Source organism: Leptodactylus fuscus, chromosome 4 (genome assembly GCF_031893055.1).
Source record: "Leptodactylus fuscus isolate aLepFus1 chromosome 4, aLepFus1.hap2, whole genome shotgun sequence".
NCBI classification, from domain to species: domain Eukaryota; kingdom Metazoa; phylum Chordata; class Amphibia; order Anura; family Leptodactylidae; genus Leptodactylus; species Leptodactylus fuscus.
In genome coordinates, this window is record NC_134268.1 from 143,754,333 (window position 1) to 143,773,867 (window position 19,535).

Below are 19,535 nucleotides of genomic sequence, written 5' to 3' on the forward strand. Positions count from 1 at the left end.
ACATTTGTTTGTCAATATTGGTCTGAAAGTGGCCAACCCCTTTAAGTTATTAACCCTATCGTCTTGATCCACAATGTTTCCTCTTTTTATTATATTTTGTTCCTGAAGAGCAAATATTTGTTTAAAGGGGCTCTATCATTGGGAAATATCATTTTTAGATAAGCACATCCTTGCACAGCCTTTAGAAAGGCTATTTCACACTTACCTGTAGTATGTAAATTGCCTCAGTAGATTTTTAATAAGTCCGTTTTTATTCATATGGTAATGAGCTTAGATCGTGCACCGGAAGTGTCTATGATCACAGTCTGCTCTATGTGTATGTACAGCAGAGGCTGCTGTGCTCATGATGCATCTCTGCTATACATACACATAGAGCAGACAGTGCACACAGACACTTCCGATGCATGGTGGAAGTTCATTAGCATATGAATAAAAATGGAGTTATTCAAAATCTACTGAGGCAATTTACATACAAAAGGTACATGTGAAATAGCCTTTCTAGAGGCTATGCAAGGAAGTGCTTAGCTAAAAATGACTTTTCCCAATGATAAAGCCCCTTTAACATTCGTTAAACATGTTCTAGTGATATCTGGTCTTTGTACTTCTCTCTCTCTGTTTTTTTCTTAATGGTAATTGTAAGATGTGGAGATGGATGTGAAATTCAAGTGCGGTATGCTACTAAGTCATTGATCTCACCACAGTGAATTCCCTTGACTACCCTGCTGTAATATTGGAGAACTGTTGCTTGTAAAGTTAATAAAACTGTACTTGGAAATTCCTGTTTTTGAATTTGTTCCTAATTTTCTGTTTTGGAATTCCCTAATACATTAGTAAAGGTTCACTAAAGGTGAACATACATTGACTTGGTTAGTTATTAACCATATGGGATCCATTGTAAAGTATAATAGAAAGATGGGATTCACATTATACTGTTATTCAATTATATATTTACTTTGGTTACTATTCACTCAAATATTTCTTCATAAAATATGACATTGGAACATTATGCAAAACTTTCATTTTGGATTACTGTATTTGAATGGGTTAGCGGACAAAATTATTAGATGAACTTAGTCTCTGTTCACCTTTTGGAGCCAGTATTTTTGCATTATTGATTTCTATAGGTTTTGCATTGGAAAAAACTGTATTTGGTTATTATTTAAAAAAAAAAAAAAAAAAAAAAAAAAAGCTTTATCTTGTTTCTGCAGCTTCTATGATTTACACTATATAGGAAGATGCAGTATGGTATTCTGTGATAAATCCATCAGACTGCTTGTCTTCACTCCCTCTCTTTCCTCTCTTGATTGATCTTCTAACCTAATTTATTATCAAATCAAAATTAATTTTTCTAAGCTAAATTTTCAACTTTCAAAAATTAAAATGGTCGGAGTTTTTGGGTGCAGTAGTTACTGGGTGCTGGGGAAGGGGGTGTTTTGGTCATTTTCTACCTTTGCATGTATTCTAGGGAAAGGAGTGATTTACAACTTTTATTTTTTTAATTTTTTTTAAAGCTTCTTTTGTTCCCCCACTATTTTATGGGAGATTCTATACATTGATATTGCGGCTGGTCATAGAACCTCCCCCTCTCCTAAAAAATAAAATAAAAACATTTTTTTTTTTTTTGCTGACTCGAGTATAAGCCAAGGGGGGCTTTTTCAGCACAAAAACTGTGCTGAAAAATTCGGCTTATACTCTAGTATATATTAATATTGCATAATCAATTTTCAAATTTACCTCCTGTAGCAATTTAGGAAGTTTTAGAATTGTTAATCATATTTCTATGTTCTATTCTTTCACGCTAATACACCCATTCTCATATAGGCAACCATTTCTTCTAGAACTTTACTCATTTTCTTGGCCAGTGGAAAAATCGAGTAGTCTGAGTTGGTGGTTTGGCATATTGACTCTACAGGCCTGTTTATGGGAGAACAGTATCCTGCTGCTTGCTGTGCATTGTAAAACATGAAAGTTGCAGAAGCCAAACAAAGCTAAATTTTCGAAAAGAATCCTATTAAAATGTTTTAGTACAAAATAGATGGAAATGAAAAAAATAATAAAATAAAAAAATGCCTCTAAATCTTCCCATAGCCTTTAACAAATTGAATGCTCTTACATTAGCAAAACATGTTTTTTGCCGCTTGTTTTTCTTTTTGCTATAAAATAATTTGACTTCTTGCTCCCTTTATGTGTATGGTTGATGCAACCTGGTTAGCATATTGGCTCTTTTTAGCGAAAACATTATCAGGTAGAAAGACTTTATTTTTTCCAGTCCTTTTTAAAGCGTATGGCAAATCCTTCCACCAGCCTTATGGTTTTCAGTAAGTTACATGTTCTATTTAACGTGATTATTCTATCTGATGTCTGAACCTTTGCTTTATATATTTCTTACGCTTAATGGAGTGGTTTGGGTGGAGGACCCTGTCATCGTGCCAGATTTAAATAGGGTTTACATCTATTACTCATGGTCTGGCTTTTATGGTCAATGAGTCATGTTGCCAAAGGCTGAGGTGGTCGTTGCCATGAAAAAAAAAATCATACACCGTTGGTTGCGCTTGTTGAAAAGCAAAGGAGTCATTGCTACGTTAGACTGTGGTGCTTGGAGCACTGCCATTGTTCCTGATAAGCTTCTATTTGGTTGTCTTCCAGGTACCTACTATTTCTTTTCTTAGTTTCTTATTTCGCAATGGGACAGAGTATTCAGACACTGTTCTCTTTCAACAAATTCAAGATTTAGGATTGCTAATTTGTGACACATTCATGGAAAACCTTGTTCAGGGGTTTCCACTGTGTGTTGTCAATGTTACCAAGTGACCATTCTGGACCATGAGTTTGAACTTGGCAACCATATTTCTGCCACAGGAATTTCATATGAAATATTCATCATCTGTCGAGCTATTGGGCCTTCAATCATCGTGTTTCAGGTTCAGGCTCCTAGCGATTTCCTGTTTATCTAGACATTGAAATTAGAGATGAGCGAACACTAAAATGTTCGAGGTTCGAAATTCGATTCGAACAGCCGCTCACTGTTCGAGTGTTCGAATGGGTTTCGAACCCCATTATAGTCTATGGGGAACATAAACTCGTTAAGGGGGAAACCCAAATTCGTGTCTGGAGGGTCACCAAGTCCACTATGACACCCCAGGAAATGATACCAACACCCTGGAATGACACTGGGACAGCAGGGGAAGCATGTCTGGGGGCATAAAAGTCACTTTATTTCATGGAAATCCCTGTCAGTTTGCGATTTTCGCAAGCTAACTTTTCCCCATAGAAATGCATTGGCCAGTGCTGATTGGCCAGAGTACGGAACTCGACCAATCAGCGCTGGCTCTGCTGGAGGAGGCGGAGTCTAAGATAGCTCCACACCAGTCTCCATTCAGGTCCGACCTTAGACTCCGCCTCCTCCGGCAGAGCCAGCGCTGATTGGCCGAAGGCTGGCCAATGCATTCCTATGCGAATGCAGACTTAGCAGTGCTGAGTCAGTTTTGCTCAACTACACATCTGATGCACACTCGGCACTGCTACATCAGATGTAGCAATCTGATGTAGCAGAGCCGAGGGTGCACTAGAACCCCTGTGCAAACTCAGTTCACGCTAATAGAATGCATTGGCCAGCGCTGATTGGCCAATGCATTCTATTAGCCCGATGAAGTAGAGCTGAATGTGTGTGCTAAGCACACACATTCAGCACTGCTTCATCAAGCCAATACAATGCATTAGCCAGTGCTGATTGGCCAGAGTACGGAATTCGGCCAATCAGCGCTGGCCAATGCATTCTATTAGCCCGATGAAGTAGAGCTGAATGTGTGTGCTAAGCACACACATTCAGCACTGCTTCATCAAGCCAATACAATGCATTAGCCAGTGCTGATTGGCCAGAGTACGGAATTCGGCCAATCAGCGCTGGCTCTGCTGGAGGAGGCGGAGTCTAAGATCGCTCCACACCAGTCTCCATTCAGGTCCGACCTTAGACTCCGCCTCCTCCGGCAGAGCCAGCGCTGATTGGCCGAAGGCTGGCCAATGCATTCCTATGCGAATGCAGACTTAGCAGTGCTGAGTCAGTTTTGCTCAACTACACATCTGATGCACACTCGGCACTGCTACATCAGATGTAGCAATCTGATGTAGCAGAGCCGAGGGTGCACTAGAACCCCTGTGCAAACTCAGTTCACGCTAATAGAATGCATTGGCCAGCGCTGATTGGCCAATGCATTCTATTAGCCCGATGAAGTAGAGCTGAATGTGTGTGCTAAGCACACACATTCAGCACTGCTTCATCAAGCCAATACAATGCATTAGCCAGTGCTGATTGGCCAGAGTACGGAATTCGGCCAATCAGCGCTGGCCAATGCATTCTATTAGCCCGATGAAGTAGAGCTGAATGTGTGTGCTAAGCACACACATTCAGCACTGCTTCATCAAGCCAATACAATGCATTAGCCAGTGCTGATTGGCCAGAGTACGGAATTCGGCCAATCAGCGCTGGCTCTGCTGGAGGAGGCGGAGTCTAAGATCGCTCCACACCAGTCTCCATTCAGGTCCGACCTTAGACTCCGCCTCCTCCGGCAGAGCCAGCGCTGATTGGCCGAAGGCTGGCCAATGCATTCCTATGCGAATGCAGACTTAGCAGTGCTGAGTCAGTTTTGCTCAACTACACATCTGATGCACACTCGGCACTGCTACATCAGATGTAGCAATCTGATGTAGCAGAGCCGAGGGTGCACTAGAACCCCTGTGCAAACTCAGTTCACGCTAATAGAATGCATTGGCCAGCGCTGATTGGCCAATGCATTCTATTAGCCCGATGAAGTAGAGCTGAATGTGTGTGCTAAGCACACACATTCAGCACTGCTTCATCAAGCCAATACAATGCATTAGCCAGTGCTGATTGGCCAGAGTACGGAATTCGGCCAATCAGCGCTGGCCAATGCATTCTATTAGCCCGATGAAGTAGAGCTGAATGTGTGTGCTAAGCACACACATTCAGCACTGCTTCATCAAGCCAATACAATGCATTAGCCAGTGCTGATTGGCCAGAGTACGGAATTCGGCCAATCAGCGCTGGCTCTGCTGGAGGAGGCGGAGTCTAAGATCGCTCCACACCAGTCTCCATTCAGGTCCGACCTTAGACTCCGCCTCCTCCGGCAGAGCCAGCGCTGATTGGCCGAAGGCTGGCCAATGCATTCCTATGCGAATGCAGACTTAGCAGTGCTGAGTCAGTTTTGCTCAACTACACATCTGATGCACACTCGGCACTGCTACATCAGATGTAGCAATCTGATGTAGCAGAGCCGAGGGTGCACTAGAACCCCTGTGCAAACTCAGTTCACGCTAATAGAATGCATTGGCCAGCGCTGATTGGCCAATGCATTCTATTAGCCCGATGAAGTAGAGCTGAATGTGTGTGCTAAGCACACACATTCAGCACTGCTTCATCAAGCCAATACAATGCATTAGCCAGTGCTGATTGGCCAGAGTACGGAATTCGGCCAATCAGCGCTGGCCAATGCATTCTATTAGCCCGATGAAGTAGAGCTGAATGTGTGTGCCGAGCACACACATTCAGCACTGCTTCATCAAGCCAATACAATGCATTAGCCAGTGCTGATTGGCCAGAGTACGGAATTCGGCCAATCAGCGCTGGCCAATGCATTCTATTAGCCCGATGAAGTAGAGCTGAATGTGTGTGCTAAGCACACACATTCAGCACTGCTTCATCAAGCCAATACAATGCATTAGCCAGTGCTGATTGGCCAGAGTACGGAATTCGGCCAATCAGCGCTGGCTCTGCTGGAGGAGGCGGAGTCTAAGGTCGGACCTGAATGGAGACTGGTGTGGAGCGATCTTAGACTCCGCCTCCTCCAGCAGAGCCAGCGCTGATTGGCCGAATTCCGTACTCTGGCCAATCAGCACTGGCTAATGCATTGTATTGGCGTGATGAAGCAGTGCTGAATGTGTGTGCTTAGCACACACATTCAGCTCTACTTCATCGGGCTAATAGAATGCATTGGCCAGCGCTGATTGGCCGAATTCCGTACTCTGGCCAATCAGTGCTGGCCAATGCATTCTATTAGCTTGATGAAGCAGAGTGTGCACAAGGGTTCAAGCGCACCCTCGGCTCTGATGTAGCAGAGCCGAGGCTGCACAAGGGTTCAAGCGCACCCTCGGCTCTGATGTAGGAGAGCCGAGGGTGCACTTGAACCCTTGTGCAGCCTCGGCTCTGCTACATCAGAGCCGAGGGTGCGCTTGAACCCTTGTGCACACTCTGCTTCATCAAGCTAATAGAATGCATTGGCCAGCGCTGATTGGCCAATGTATTCTATTAGCCTGATGAAGTAGAGCTGAATGTGTGTGCTAAGCACACACATTCAGCTCTACTTCATCGGGCTAATAGAATGCATTGGCCAGCGCTGATTGGCCGAATTCCGTACTCTGGCCAATCAGTGCTGGCCAATGCATTCTATTAGCTTGATGAAGCAGAGTGTGCACAAGGGTTCAAGCGCACCCTCGGCTCTGATGTAGCAGAGCCGAGGCTGCACAAGGGTTCAAGCGCACCCTCGGCTCTGATGTAGGAGAGCCGAGGGTGCACTTGAACCCTTGTGCAGCCTCGGCTCTGCTACATCAGAGCCGAGGGTGCGCTTGAACCCTTGTGCACACTCTGCTTCATCAAGCTAATAGAATGCATTGGCCAGCGCTGATTGGCCAATGTATTCTATTAGCCTGATGAAGTAGAGCTGAATGTGTGTGCTAAGCACACACATTCAGCTCTACTTCATCGGGCTAATAGAATGCATTGGCCAGCGCTGATTGGCCAGAGTACGGAACTCGACCAATCAGCGCTGGCTCTGCTGGAGGAGGCGGAGTCTAAGATCGCTCCACACCAGTCTCCATTCAGGTCCGACCTTAGACTCCGCCTCCTCCAGCAGAGCCAGCGCTGATTGGCCGAATTCCGTACTCTGGCCAATCAGCACTGGCTAATGCATTGTATTGGCGTGATGAAGCAGTGCTGAATGTGTGTGCTTAGCACACACATTCAGCTCTACTTCATCGGGCTAATAGAATGCATTGGCCAATCAGCGCTGGCCAATGCATTCTATTAGCGTGAACTGAGTTTGCACAGGGGTTCTAGTGCACCCTCGGCTCTGCTACATCAGATTGCTACATCTGATGTAGCAGTGCCGAGTGTGCATCAGATGTGTAGTTGAGCAAAACTGACTCAGCACTGCTAAGTCTCTGCATTCGCATAGGAATGCATTGGCCAGCCTTCGGCCAATCAGCGCTGGCTCTGCCGGAGGAGGCGGAGTCTAAGGTCGGACCTGAATGGAGACTGGTGTGGAGCGATCTTAGACTCCGCCTCCTCCAGCAGAGCCAGCGCTGATTGGTCGAGTTCCGTACTCTGGCCAATCAGCGCTGGCCAATGCATTCTATTAGCCCGATGAAGTAGAGCTGAATGTGTGTGCTTAGCACACACATTCAGCTCTACTTCATCAGGCTAATAGAATACATTGGCCAATCAGCGCTGGCCAATGCATTCTATTAGCTTGATGAAGCAGAGTGTGCACAAGGGTTCAAGCGCACCCTCGGCTCTGATGTAGCAGAGCTGAGGGTGCACAAGGGTTCAAGTGCACCCTCGGCTCTCCTACATCAGAGCCGAGGGTGCGCTTGAACCCTTGTGCAGCCTCGGCTCTGCTACATCAGAGCCGAGGGTGCGCTTGAACCCTTGTGCACACTCTGCTTCATCAAGCTAATAGAATGCATTGGCCAGCACTGATTGGCCAGAGTACGGAATTCGGCCAATCAGCGCTGGCCAATGCATCCCTATGGGAAAAAGTTTATCTCACAAAAATCACAATTACACACCCGATAGAGCCCCAAAAAGTTATTTTTAATAACATTCCCCCCTAAATAAAGGTTATCCCTAGCTATCCCTGCCTGTACAGCTATCCCTGTCTCATAGTCACAAAGTTCACATTCTCATATGACCCGGATTTGAAATCCACTATTCGTCTAAAATGGAGGTCACCTGATTTCGGCAGCCAATGACTTTTTCCAATTTTTTTCAATGCCCCCAGTGTCGTAGTTCCTGTCCCACCTCCCCTGCGCTGTTATTGGTGCAAAAAAGGCGCCAGGGAAGGTGGGAGGGGAATCGAATTTTGGCGCACTTTACCACGTGGTGTTCGATTCGATTCGAACATGGCGAACACCCTGATATCCGATCGAACATGTGTTCGATAGAACACTGTTCGCTCATCTCTAATTGAAATAAAAATTAAGTGCCCATTGTTTTAATACTATATTATCTGGATTTTGAAAAGTGAAGGGATTTCATAAATACTTGTAGAAGAAACTTGGGAAGAACTTAGAAATGATTGGACCTAGTAATGAAGGATACGTTTTCATATTTTTAGTTTTATAGCACAGTTTTAGTATGTATTTCTTTACACATTGTAGTTGCAGTTTTTGACAAAAAACCACAGTGTGTGAATAAACCTTTAAATACCGTAAGTGCATCTTCATCCCTGGTGTGTGTATGTAATATTATATATATTTTTCCTTTGGGCCATTTTTGGCAGTTATCAAACACAGCAGAAGATCTTTATGCCTCACAAAACATTCATCAATATGCTGCAATACAGACGAGATGCTTCAGTATTAATAATCTTTTCTAGTGTGTCTGACACGTTTGTACATCGCAAAGTCAGTCTTTCTGATGGAATGGTGCTAGACCATGCAGAGGCAAAATACACTGGTACACTGATAATCCCCAGTGATCTATTTTTTCATACATTTCCAGGAGGATTAAAAGCCCAGTGCATATATATATATATATATATATATATATATATATATATATATATTTATTAATTTTAATTAATTAATTAGTTAATTAAAAGAAGGCTTGAATTCTGTCATCTAGAAAAGTCATTTTGAGGTAAACCATATGCCTGAATAGCCTTTAAAAAGGCTATTCAGGTGCTTCCTCCAGTTCTACCAAAGACCCCCCCAGTTTTTAGTAAAAACAGGTAAATAGTATATGCAAATGAGGCTCACCGAGCACCCTGGACGTTCCCCAGGGCCTCTGAGCACCACCTGTGTTATACCTTATGAAACGCCCCTCCCCATAGTTTGTGCTCCATTATGCCTTCTTCCAGACGTCCTGTACCGCCCATATCTTCAGCATTCTTGCTCCAGGCGGTTGAAATCCCCTGCATGCGCAGTAACGCTTGGTTTTGAGCTTTACTGTGTATGCTCGAGCGTCATTTTGTTTTAGAGAACTGCATGACCATACTGCGCATGCGCAGAACGCTCATGTAGTTCTCAGAAACTGAGCCTACTGAGTGACTGTACTGCGCATGCGCAGCATGCTCGTGTAGTTCTCAGGGGAATTGAGCATACTGAGCATTGGCACTGTCCCCCAGACGTTTACCATTGTTCAGGTCGCAGAGCCAAAAAAGTTGCACCAAACACTTTCACAACAAATACAAAGTCATGAATATAGTTTACATTTCACCCAATCCCTGTCCTGTCTATACCTGAGCTTTCTGGAGTAAAATACGCCTCTAGCGATATCCGTTACACGCTAAAATAATAGTACTAATGATTATCACTAGAGATGAACGTATAGGTTGCTAAAATTTTTATAGGGGGACAGAAAATAAAATTTTTGTGTAAAGTCCTATTTAATTTGCATGCACAAAATGAGTTGGCGCATTTCTGCAATTTTGATGTTTTTTTTTAACACTTGCACCTGTAAATATATATACAGCTCTGGAAAAAATTAAGAGACCACTGCGAATTTTTCAGTTTCTTTGATTTTTCTTTTCATTGGTATATTTTTGAGTAAAATGTACAGTGTTCTTTTATTATATGAACTACTGGCAACATGTCTCCGAAATTCAAAGCAAAAAAGATTCTGGTTTGCAGCAACCACAGAATAAAACAGGTGCATCGGCAGGTGCAGCCATGCCCCAGGTAGATTGAAAGTTTATTTTTTCGGCAGCAAGATTGCACCTTGACACAGAAAGTATGTTCACTTTGCCAATGATGGTCAATATAACACTATTCTCAGTCGCTTGCCTGTTTCCATGGCTTCATTGGTAAGGTGTCCACCTTTGCATGGCCAGGCAGGCCAAGGAAACCCCCGTTCTCGACAAACACGTGTAACATACATTATCCAGAGGTTTGTGACTAATCCTGTAGTTATGCCATAAATGTCTAAGTTTGAAATATCCTTTAAATGTTATTAAGTGCCTGAGATATTCTGTTATTGACAATGTAATTGTCACTGGTCTTGTTCTTGCTTGGTAAGCCAAGTATTAAGATAACTATCTTTTCTTCTACAGGTCGAGATTTCATTTGTATTCAGTCAATGGATGGAATGCTTATGTTCTTTGAGCAGGAGAGCTATGCATTTGGACGTTACCTGCCAGGGTTCCTCTTACCAGGTCCCTTGAGATACAGTCCTAAAACAGATTCCTTTGTTACTGTCTCCTCTTGTCGACAAGTTGAAAGTTACAAGTAAGCTTGCGAAGTACAAAAGAATGTCAGTGGTTAACTGAAACAAATTATATAATAAGATATAAAGAGTAGGATTATAAATAGGAATGCATGTTAGCAGGAAAGAGGGTTTCTTTAAAGAGGACCTTTCACCATTTTGCCCACAGGCAGTTCTATATACTGCTGGACAGCGAACAGTGCGCTGAGTTCAGCGCACTGTCGGCTTTCCCGATCTGGGCCCAGTGTGAAGAGCTTACGGTCCCGGTAACGTAGCTCTTCTATGGTCAGAAGGGCGTTTCTGACACTTAGCCAGAGACGTCCTTCTTCACAGCACAGCCAATCGCGCTGTACTGTGGAGCCGGGAGGAACTCCCCCCTCCCTCTGCTCACAGTGCTCGTCCATAGACGAGTGTTATCAGGGAGGGGGGCGTTCCTACCGGGCTCTCACAGCACAGCGCGATTGACTGTGCTGTGAAGAAGGACGTCTCTGGCTAAGTGTCAGAAACGCCCTTCTGACCATAGAAGAGCTACGGTACCGGGACCGTAAGCTCTTCACACCGGGCCTAGGTCGGGAAAGCCGACAGTGTGCTGAACTCAGCGCACTGTCAGCTGTCCGGCAGTATATAGAACTGCCTATGGGCAAAATGGTGAAAGGTCCTCTTTAAATGATTTTCCAGAATCAACATGTAAGAATAGGCCATTAGGATCAGATTGGTGGGGGTCTGACTCCCCTGTACCCCCAATTTTCTCTGAAACACAGAGAATGGAGCTAGAAGCAGACAGCTCCTTTCTGTGTGTAGTGACTGAACTGGGTAACTGCAGCTTAGCTTCTATTCAACTAGAAGAGAGCTGATTTACAGTAACCTGGTCTGGCCTCTGCACAGTGAACGGCACTGACTGATTCCTGCTCCATTCACTGTGTTTCAGCTGATGAGAAGCTGGTGGAGTGTCAGTTATCAGGTCCCCACTAGAGATGAGCAAACACTATTCGAAACAGCCGTTTCGAATAGCACGCTCCCATAGAAATGAATGGACGTAGCTTCCTTTAATGTAATGTCATTATGGCTACAGGGTAGTCTTAGATTACTGTAAATTACTAAATTATTTAAAAAAATTACTGTTGCTAATTTCCTTTCTTCCTGTTTCCTGGTACAAGGCAAGTACTGCTCCAAAAAAGTTCCATTGTTCTCAGTTTGATTTTATCGTTGCCGTGGAATACAATAATTTTGTCTGATCTCAGGAGACAGCATGAGCGTGTCCAAGGGCACATCTCCAATGATGACTCCTACCTGTCAATTTATTCATAAACTTCTATTAAGAACAGAGAAACAGTAAAACACTGTTCTAAGGGCTCGTTCACACGTGAACAAAGGGGCGGATTTTGACAGCGGATTTCGCTTCAAAATCCGCCCCTTTACAAAGGTGGTCTATGCAGACCGCCGGGCTTCTTTTTTCCACTAGTGGCGGGCTGCTGCTAGTGGAGAAAAGAAGCGACATGTCCTTTCTTCAGGCGGAAGCCGCCGCACGCTGGACCGCAGCTTCCGCTTAGTGGCAGCACCCTCCTGTATCGGCTCATTCATTTGAGCCGACATAGGAGGGGGAAAGCCGCGACTGCAATGGTCACGGCAGGCGGGTTTTGACCAGAGAGAGACGCGGCAAGCCGCGTCTCTCTCTGTGTCAAAACTCGTGCAGGCACCCCACATGTGAACTAGCCATTATGGTCCTAAGAGAGGATGTTCCAGAATTGTTTTATGGAGATGAATATAATTATTTACTACAACAGACATGTCAGGGCATCGGGTCCTCTGTAAACTGGTTCTGCAGTCAAACATTTTTGACTTAAGACTCTTGTACCCGTATAACATAAAATAACTGTACTTGCACACTAAGGACTGTATTTACGGTAGCTTATGTATTCTGAAGTCATAGTGCAAAAGTGCAAATGGTCCGGTGGATTCTGGTTCTGACCATGAAAGGGGAATTCCATTTACTGTAGGTTACCCATACCCACAGTTAAACAATAATAATAATAATAATATTAAAAAAATCCTTTGAAATGGGATTTGAAATGCATAGAAATACCGTATTTTTCGGACTATAAGACGCACTAGGTTTTAGAGGAGGAAAATAGGGGAAAAAAATTTTTAAGGAAAAAAAATTGGTGAAATATTTAATAACCTAATAATATAATATTTCACCAATGTAAATAGAACACAGGGATACCAAATGTGTATGTGTTTCACAGTAATGTTTTTGTTTTATATGTATTCTAGGGATATGGGGGTGATTTGAACATTATCTATCTAATCTATCTGTCTGTCTGTCTATCTATCTATCTATCTATCTATCTATCTATCTATCTAATCTCATCCATGGATGGAAAGAGACACCCTGCAGTGAAGCTATGCAAGAAGAGAAAAAGGGGCGGGCCAGACGGGTGAAGGAGGTGTGGTTTTCTAAGCAAACTTGAAAACACACCTTTTTCACCCGTCTGGCTCGTCCCTCCTTCACTGCCTCTCAGATCTTACTCCTGCAATGAAGCCACACAGGCAGGGAAGTAGGGGCGGGCCAGACGGGTGAAGGAGGCGTGGTTTCAAGCTTGCCGAGAAAACCACGCCTCCTCCTCCCATTTGGCCCGCCCCTCCTTCCCTGTCTGTGTGGCTTCATTGCAGGAGCGAGATATGAGAGGCAGTGAAGGAGGGGCGGGCCAGACGGGAGAAGGAGGCGTGGTTTTCTCGGCAAGCTTGAAACCACGCTTCCTTCACCTGTCTGGCCCGCCCCTACTTCCCTGCCTCTCATATCTCGTTCCTGCAAACACGCGACACAGACAGGGAAGGAGGGGCAGAGCAGGCAGGCACCGTGCTGCTCTCCTTTTGATTCCCATAGACAGGACACAGACGCTGCACACGCTGCATTCGGACTATAAGACGCACACACATTTTCCTCCCATATTGGGAGGAAAAAAAGTGCGTCTTATAGTCCGAAAAATACGGGTACATAGAAAAGAGTAAGAAATAGAGAAACAAAGTATTAATGACTCAAATTCCTCATTTTCCAAGTTGACATAGCCTAATCTGAAATTCTAAAGAAGCATCCATATATAGTACATGTTATTTTGGTCTTTTATTATTTATGATTAGAGATGAGCAAGTACTATTCGAAACTGCCGTTTCGAATAGCACGCACCCATAGGAATGAATGGAAGCAGCCAGCACGCAGACTGTGCCGGCGGCTGGCCGCTTAACCCCCTGCGTGCCGGCTGCGTCCATTCATTCCTATGGGTGCGTGCTATTCGAAACGGCAGTTTCGAATAGTACTCGCTCATCTCTATTTATGATCTATATACACAGTATATTATGGAAATTTTATAAATTTATTTCTTAGTTATTATAGACTAGCACATTATCATGGCTTCAATTCCCTTTTTCTGCTTCAATGATAGATCAGAAATAAAATAAGTCAGAGCACCAGTGGGAACTCCAGCTTAGGTCCGGTTCACATCTGTGCATGGGTTTCCGTTCAGGGAGTCCTCTTGGGGACCGCGATGAAGCTGAGTGGTGAGGAACGCCCCCCAGTACTAGTTTATGGACACGTACTGTCAGGAAGGGGAGGGGGGTCCTCTTTAATAAATGTTCCCCTTTCTTTTAGGTTTTAGACTGAATTCAGTAGAGTACTTGATCTTTGCTAGTTATAAACTATCAAATCTGTTTTTAAACTGAAATTGGCAGGCGTAAAAGCTGTGCATGTAAGGACTTTTTCACCCGCCAATTTCAGGTAGACACTGCAGACCTACTCCTCACTTTAATTACAAAAAAACAAAAACAAAAAAACTCCTACAGTTCTTCAGTAAAGAGAGGTACATCTAATTGTATCTGGATAATGGTTTTAATTCCTTGCTCCTAGACTCTGATATATTGTATTGTTCTCAATTTACAGATACCAGGTACTTGCTGTTGCTACAGATGCAGACACGAAAAAGGAGATAGACCAACAAAAAATTATTTCTGGCAAAAAACTCCTGGTAAGTGTTTTACTACAAAAAAGTTGGCATGGGCAAAAAAATATTTGATGGTGAGTAATTATAAAAGAGTAGGGTGGAAGGATGGGTGGAGGTTTCTCTTTTAAAGGTGTTTACTTGAAAAGGCAAATGCCTATCTCTTAAATAGACCGCTCTTTCCCCAGTGGCTAAAGTTTACACAAACAGCTAATCTACTCTGTTCCTTTAAGGGCTCATTCACACGGGGCAGGAGGGGGCGGATATTGACGCCAAATCAAAAAAAATCCAAAATCCGCCCCCTCACAATAAAGGTTTATGCAGACCGCTAGTGTCCTTTTTTCTGAGAGTGGTTTGTTCCTGCTCATAGTAAAAAGAAGCAAGCTGCTCTTTCTTCAGGTGGATTCCACGGCTGATTCAGCTGCTGCGTCTGCCTCGTGACAGCACCCTCTGGACTAGGCCCATTCATTTGTGCTTACTCCGGAGCGGGAAGCCGCGGCAGGCGCATTTTGGTCCTACTCTGACGCAGCTTCCCGCATTCAAATCAGGACCAAAATACTAGGGGCAACATGGTGGCTTAGTGGTTAGCACTGCAGTCCTGGGTTTGAATCCCGCCAGGAACAACATCTGCAAGGTGTTTGTATGTTCTCCCTGTGTTTGTGTGGATTTCTTCCCATTTTACAAAGACATACAGATAGGAAAAAAAAGTACTTTGTGATTCCTATATGGGGCTCACAATCTACATAGAAAAAAAAATAATAAAAAAATCAGGACCGAAATACACCTTCACCAACACCGTGCGAACTAGCCCTAACATCCGTAGAAGTAAATAGAAAATAAATGGGAGTGTAAGCTGTGAGACACACTGTTTCTGTAAAACCTGACCACTGCTGATAGTCTGGATTTCACTGACAACAGAAGTGAGGGTGAGCTAATAAACCGGGTCTAGAGAGTGGTGCTGTCCAAGAGGAAGGACATATACCTGTTAAGATATGTTCACATCTGCACTGGAGACTTTATCGCAGTATCTACCTGAAAATTGGTGGAGGAAAGTCCTTTTTCTCCACTGGATTCTGTTTTAAAAGGACGGATCCCAGTCAATGGGGGTTTGTTGGACTCAATGCGTTACCCCTATTTTAGCAGTCCGCCTCTCTGTTGTTCTTGTCCTCTGATGGACCAGAACAATAGAGATGCAATGCTAGTGTGAATCTAGTGTCAGACATTTATGTCGCATTCTGTGGATATACCGTAGCTGTGATTAATAGTGGTAAGCCCCTTTAACAAAGAGAGTGTATAAAACTGGCAGTCAGATGGATGCAAAGGGGACTGAAAAGGAGATCTTCAGGTATATTTTAAAAAAGATAACATGACATAGGGAATGCATACTTAAAGTCTTAGCTGTATTCTTAAATGGCTACTAACTTTTCAGCCAACTTAATCTTACTTCATAGAGCATGTGATTCTGGATCAAAATGTAATGCACTTTAATAAAAAATGTGACTGCTTTCTGCCTGAAAAACCTCTCTAGAGTTCATGCCACTAGGTGTCTCTCCTTCTATCCAATTTGCTGTACACTCTCTTGTTACCAAGGAAGTCTGTCCATAAATGTGAGATAAGAGAAGACGGAAAGACAGTGATTGGTGGGGGTGGGGGTGGGTTCTTTCTCTTCACACAGTGAATGGGGAAGGGTTGATTCTCCTCACAGGCATGTTTGCGTACAGTTTGTGTGAACTGGGGATTCTGCAAATCTCACAGCTTACAAAGTAAGAAAAGTCTTCTTTGTATTTGAATCTACTTCTGGCTGATGTGTAGTTATAGATGTAATATTTACAGGCAGAAAACAGCTTTCCTCACTGTTCTCATAGATTGTTTTTTTTTTTTTGTGTGTTTTAGTTGTTTAAATTTCCCCAAATTCCTCGTGTGAATTTTCCATGTGGCCAGTCACAACGGAATGCCGATACAGTGCACGTCATTACGCTCTTGATTAGGCCCAAATGAATGGGCCTAAGCAGGAGGGAGTCTCGTGCTGAGACAGCCGCGACATCCGTGGGAAGAAAGGGCATCTCGCTTCTTTTTCCCGGTAGCGGAAAAAAATGCTAGTGGGAAAAGAATGGGAGCCTTTTTTGCAGGCAGATTTTGTGTCAAAATCCGTCTGCAAAAATCTCCATGTGAACTAGCCCTTATGGTCACTTGGACTTTTCTCAGCTATTTGTTTGCTGTTCTATAGTTAACTCTGGCAGAACTGCAGAACATTGCGGAAAAAAGAACGCTAGTGGAAAAAGAAGCGAGCTGCCCTTTCTTCAGGCAGATTCCGTGGCTGAATCAGTCCGGCTCGCGACAGCACCCTCTGGACTGGGCCCATTCATTTGGGCCTACTCCGGAGCGGGAAGCTGCGACTGTCAGAAGCCGCAGCAAGCGCATTTTGGTCCTATTCTGAGGCTGCTTCCCGCGTCAAAATCAGGACCAAAATATGCAATCCTGTGCCCCATATGAACGGGGCCTTATACAGTCATAGAAGAGAGTGCCCACTGAGATCTTGCACATTTCAATTTCTCATGAAAACTGAGGTACCCTTTTAAAGTTTTTTTTGGAATGTTTTTTGTGGAGGGCATAGTGTTTAGATGTTTATGACCTAACCTTAGGACTGTTAGTTACAGATGATACTCCACTGATCAGCTAATATCCAGAGCCACAGCCCACTGAAACTAGTATAATGTATGCACACATAAAGAGGCCAATACTGCATAGTGTGGTTACGGGACTTAACTCATATATACAAAGAAAACAACCATATCCACAAATAAATATAAAAGTATAATGTAGTATATAGTATAATGTATGGTAGCGGATAGCGCCATGCACCAGGTAGTGGATGTTCCTGGTTGCTTTAGCTCATTTGAATGGGGGAAAGGTTACAATGTCAGACAGAACCCAAGGGAGGATCTGTCGATTTCTTCTGAAACCTTTTTCACACCCGCAGGGTATCAGACTTCTGTTCTGTTTGACGCGCAGTTGAGAACAAGTTTATTAGGTCCTAAGAAGAGCATAATAGAATACCTGATAATAAACTATAAATTGCTGTAGTATTCTGTGTATTTTAGGGCAAAAAGTTGAGATGATTTTTAGGTGCACAATAGTATTCACTATATAGATATTTAATAGATTCTCAATGGGCTGCACACCAGCTGCAGCTGTTTTACAGACAGACTATACCAGAAATTGTTTCAGCGCATATGGCAGAGAATATTTTATTCTAAGTTTTATCACATGTTTATAAAACTCCCTTTGGTCATAAAAGGAACAATCTAGGTTTTGTTCTGTTTTTTGATATAATATTCCCTTGCTCATCATATTTAAGTGAATATGTATGACTGTCTCCTGCTTCATCACACAGGAGACTCTTTTATGTTCATACTGCTGGCGCTGTGCGGGATTTTCACCTAATCATGGTATGGGCTCCACTTTTTATGTCTTCAGCTCAGTTGTTAGGTGATCATTTTATGTTTTTGTGCAGTAAGTACAGCGATGAGATAAAAGTTCTCTACTTGTCATCATAGTCTAATTTTTAGACTGTTTCTTTGGGATTTTTGGTCTTATCTGAACATTGCAAAAAACAATTTAAGCATTATAACATAGTTACAACCATACCAAATTACCCTGTTTTTTGCATACAGCAAATATTTTTGGGTCCTCTTCATTCACTGCTTCTTCTGCCTTTTATAGGTATTTAAGAGGACGTTATGCAGATAACATATAAATTTATATACTTTTCAAGAGATTGTGCTATCAAGGACATTTGTTCCCTATCCACAGGATGCAGAATAAGTGTCAATACATGTGTGAGACCGGCGGCCCATTTACTTCTGAGTTATAGGACACTGATTAAGATTACAGTCCTGGCATTCCCAAGCAGTGAATGAAGTGCTATTCACACACATGTACTGGTGCTACATTCACAAGGAGGCTTTTGGAGAGGACTCTCTGTCCTCTGTTATCCTGATCCTGGGAGGACCCAGCAGTTGGATCCCTAGCAATTGGATACTTATCCCCCTGTCCTGTGGCTAGGGGATGTGTTCTTAGCATAACCCCTTTAAGTACTGATACCTTGTCCATTGGTTATAGCAACCCACATAAATAATATACATCTACTGTAAATAGACTTATTATAATTGTATGCTCTTCTCAGCTGAGAAACTACCGTAACTTGGTAAAAACCCCACATTATGCAGTAAAGGCTTCTGGGAAAGTCGGGCATGATGTTCAGGGTGCTTCCAATAGAGGGAGGCATAACAGTGGCACTGTCTCCGACTCCCTGTTTACATCTTGGGAGACAGATTTGCATATTCCTCCCATGGTCCCTTGCAGTGGAGCGACTATGGCTGTATAAGTCTCCACACACATGAATAGGTGGTTTCTCCCTAAGGATAGACGTTATCCCCATAATCCCTTCTACACTAAGTAAGCGGCTCACCTCCACTTTATCATCACTCAAGCTGTTTGTTTACATAGACTCTGTATCTGTATCCAGCTCATACACAGAGCTCTAGGGAGAAGGGAGGGAGAGGCTGGTAATTGATGTAGTTCCTTATTCTATGCAGTGCTAGAGTCTTATCTTGAAACATCATAATGTAAGTAGGACTTACTGACAGAGTAGAGCATCTGCAAATATTAGTGTGCCTTTTCCAGCAACCCTTCCTCCTCCTCCTCCCTATAGGCTAATGGGTTTTCACTATCTGAGCACAAACATGCAGTACAAGAACAGTCTTCTGGCAACCTTTATAAATCATACAGCTAAGCAAGTGTGCGTTGTCTTGAGTATGCAGTGTCTTAAATATGACTTTTGATTCAGTCACTTTAGTTTAAAGAGGACCTTTTAATAGGGCTGGGCAATTATGACCTGAATCAAAATCCCTATTAGCCGGGCATTTTATTTTATTCAGACCGAGCATGTCTGAACTGGAATGAATATACTCTGACGTCTTTTCAGACCCCACAGTATAATTAGCAGGGGCGCAGCGTAGGTAGTCTCTGGAGCTGCTCCTGCT

General features: G+C 43.4%; 1 protein-coding gene across 2 annotated transcripts in view; it reads left to right on the top strand.

The window, feature by feature from the left end:
• Positions 1-19,535, top strand: part of BBS9 (Bardet-Biedl syndrome 9) — a 273,973-nt gene that overhangs the window by 41,520 nt on the left and 212,918 nt on the right. For both annotated transcript variants that reach the window (XM_075271098.1, XM_075271099.1), the window contains 2 exons: positions 10,344-10,518; positions 14,433-14,517. In XM_075271098.1, coding sequence (XP_075127199.1) covers positions 10,344-10,518; positions 14,433-14,517 — 260 coding nt within the window. The remainder of the gene's footprint in view (positions 1-10,343; positions 10,519-14,432; positions 14,518-19,535) is intronic.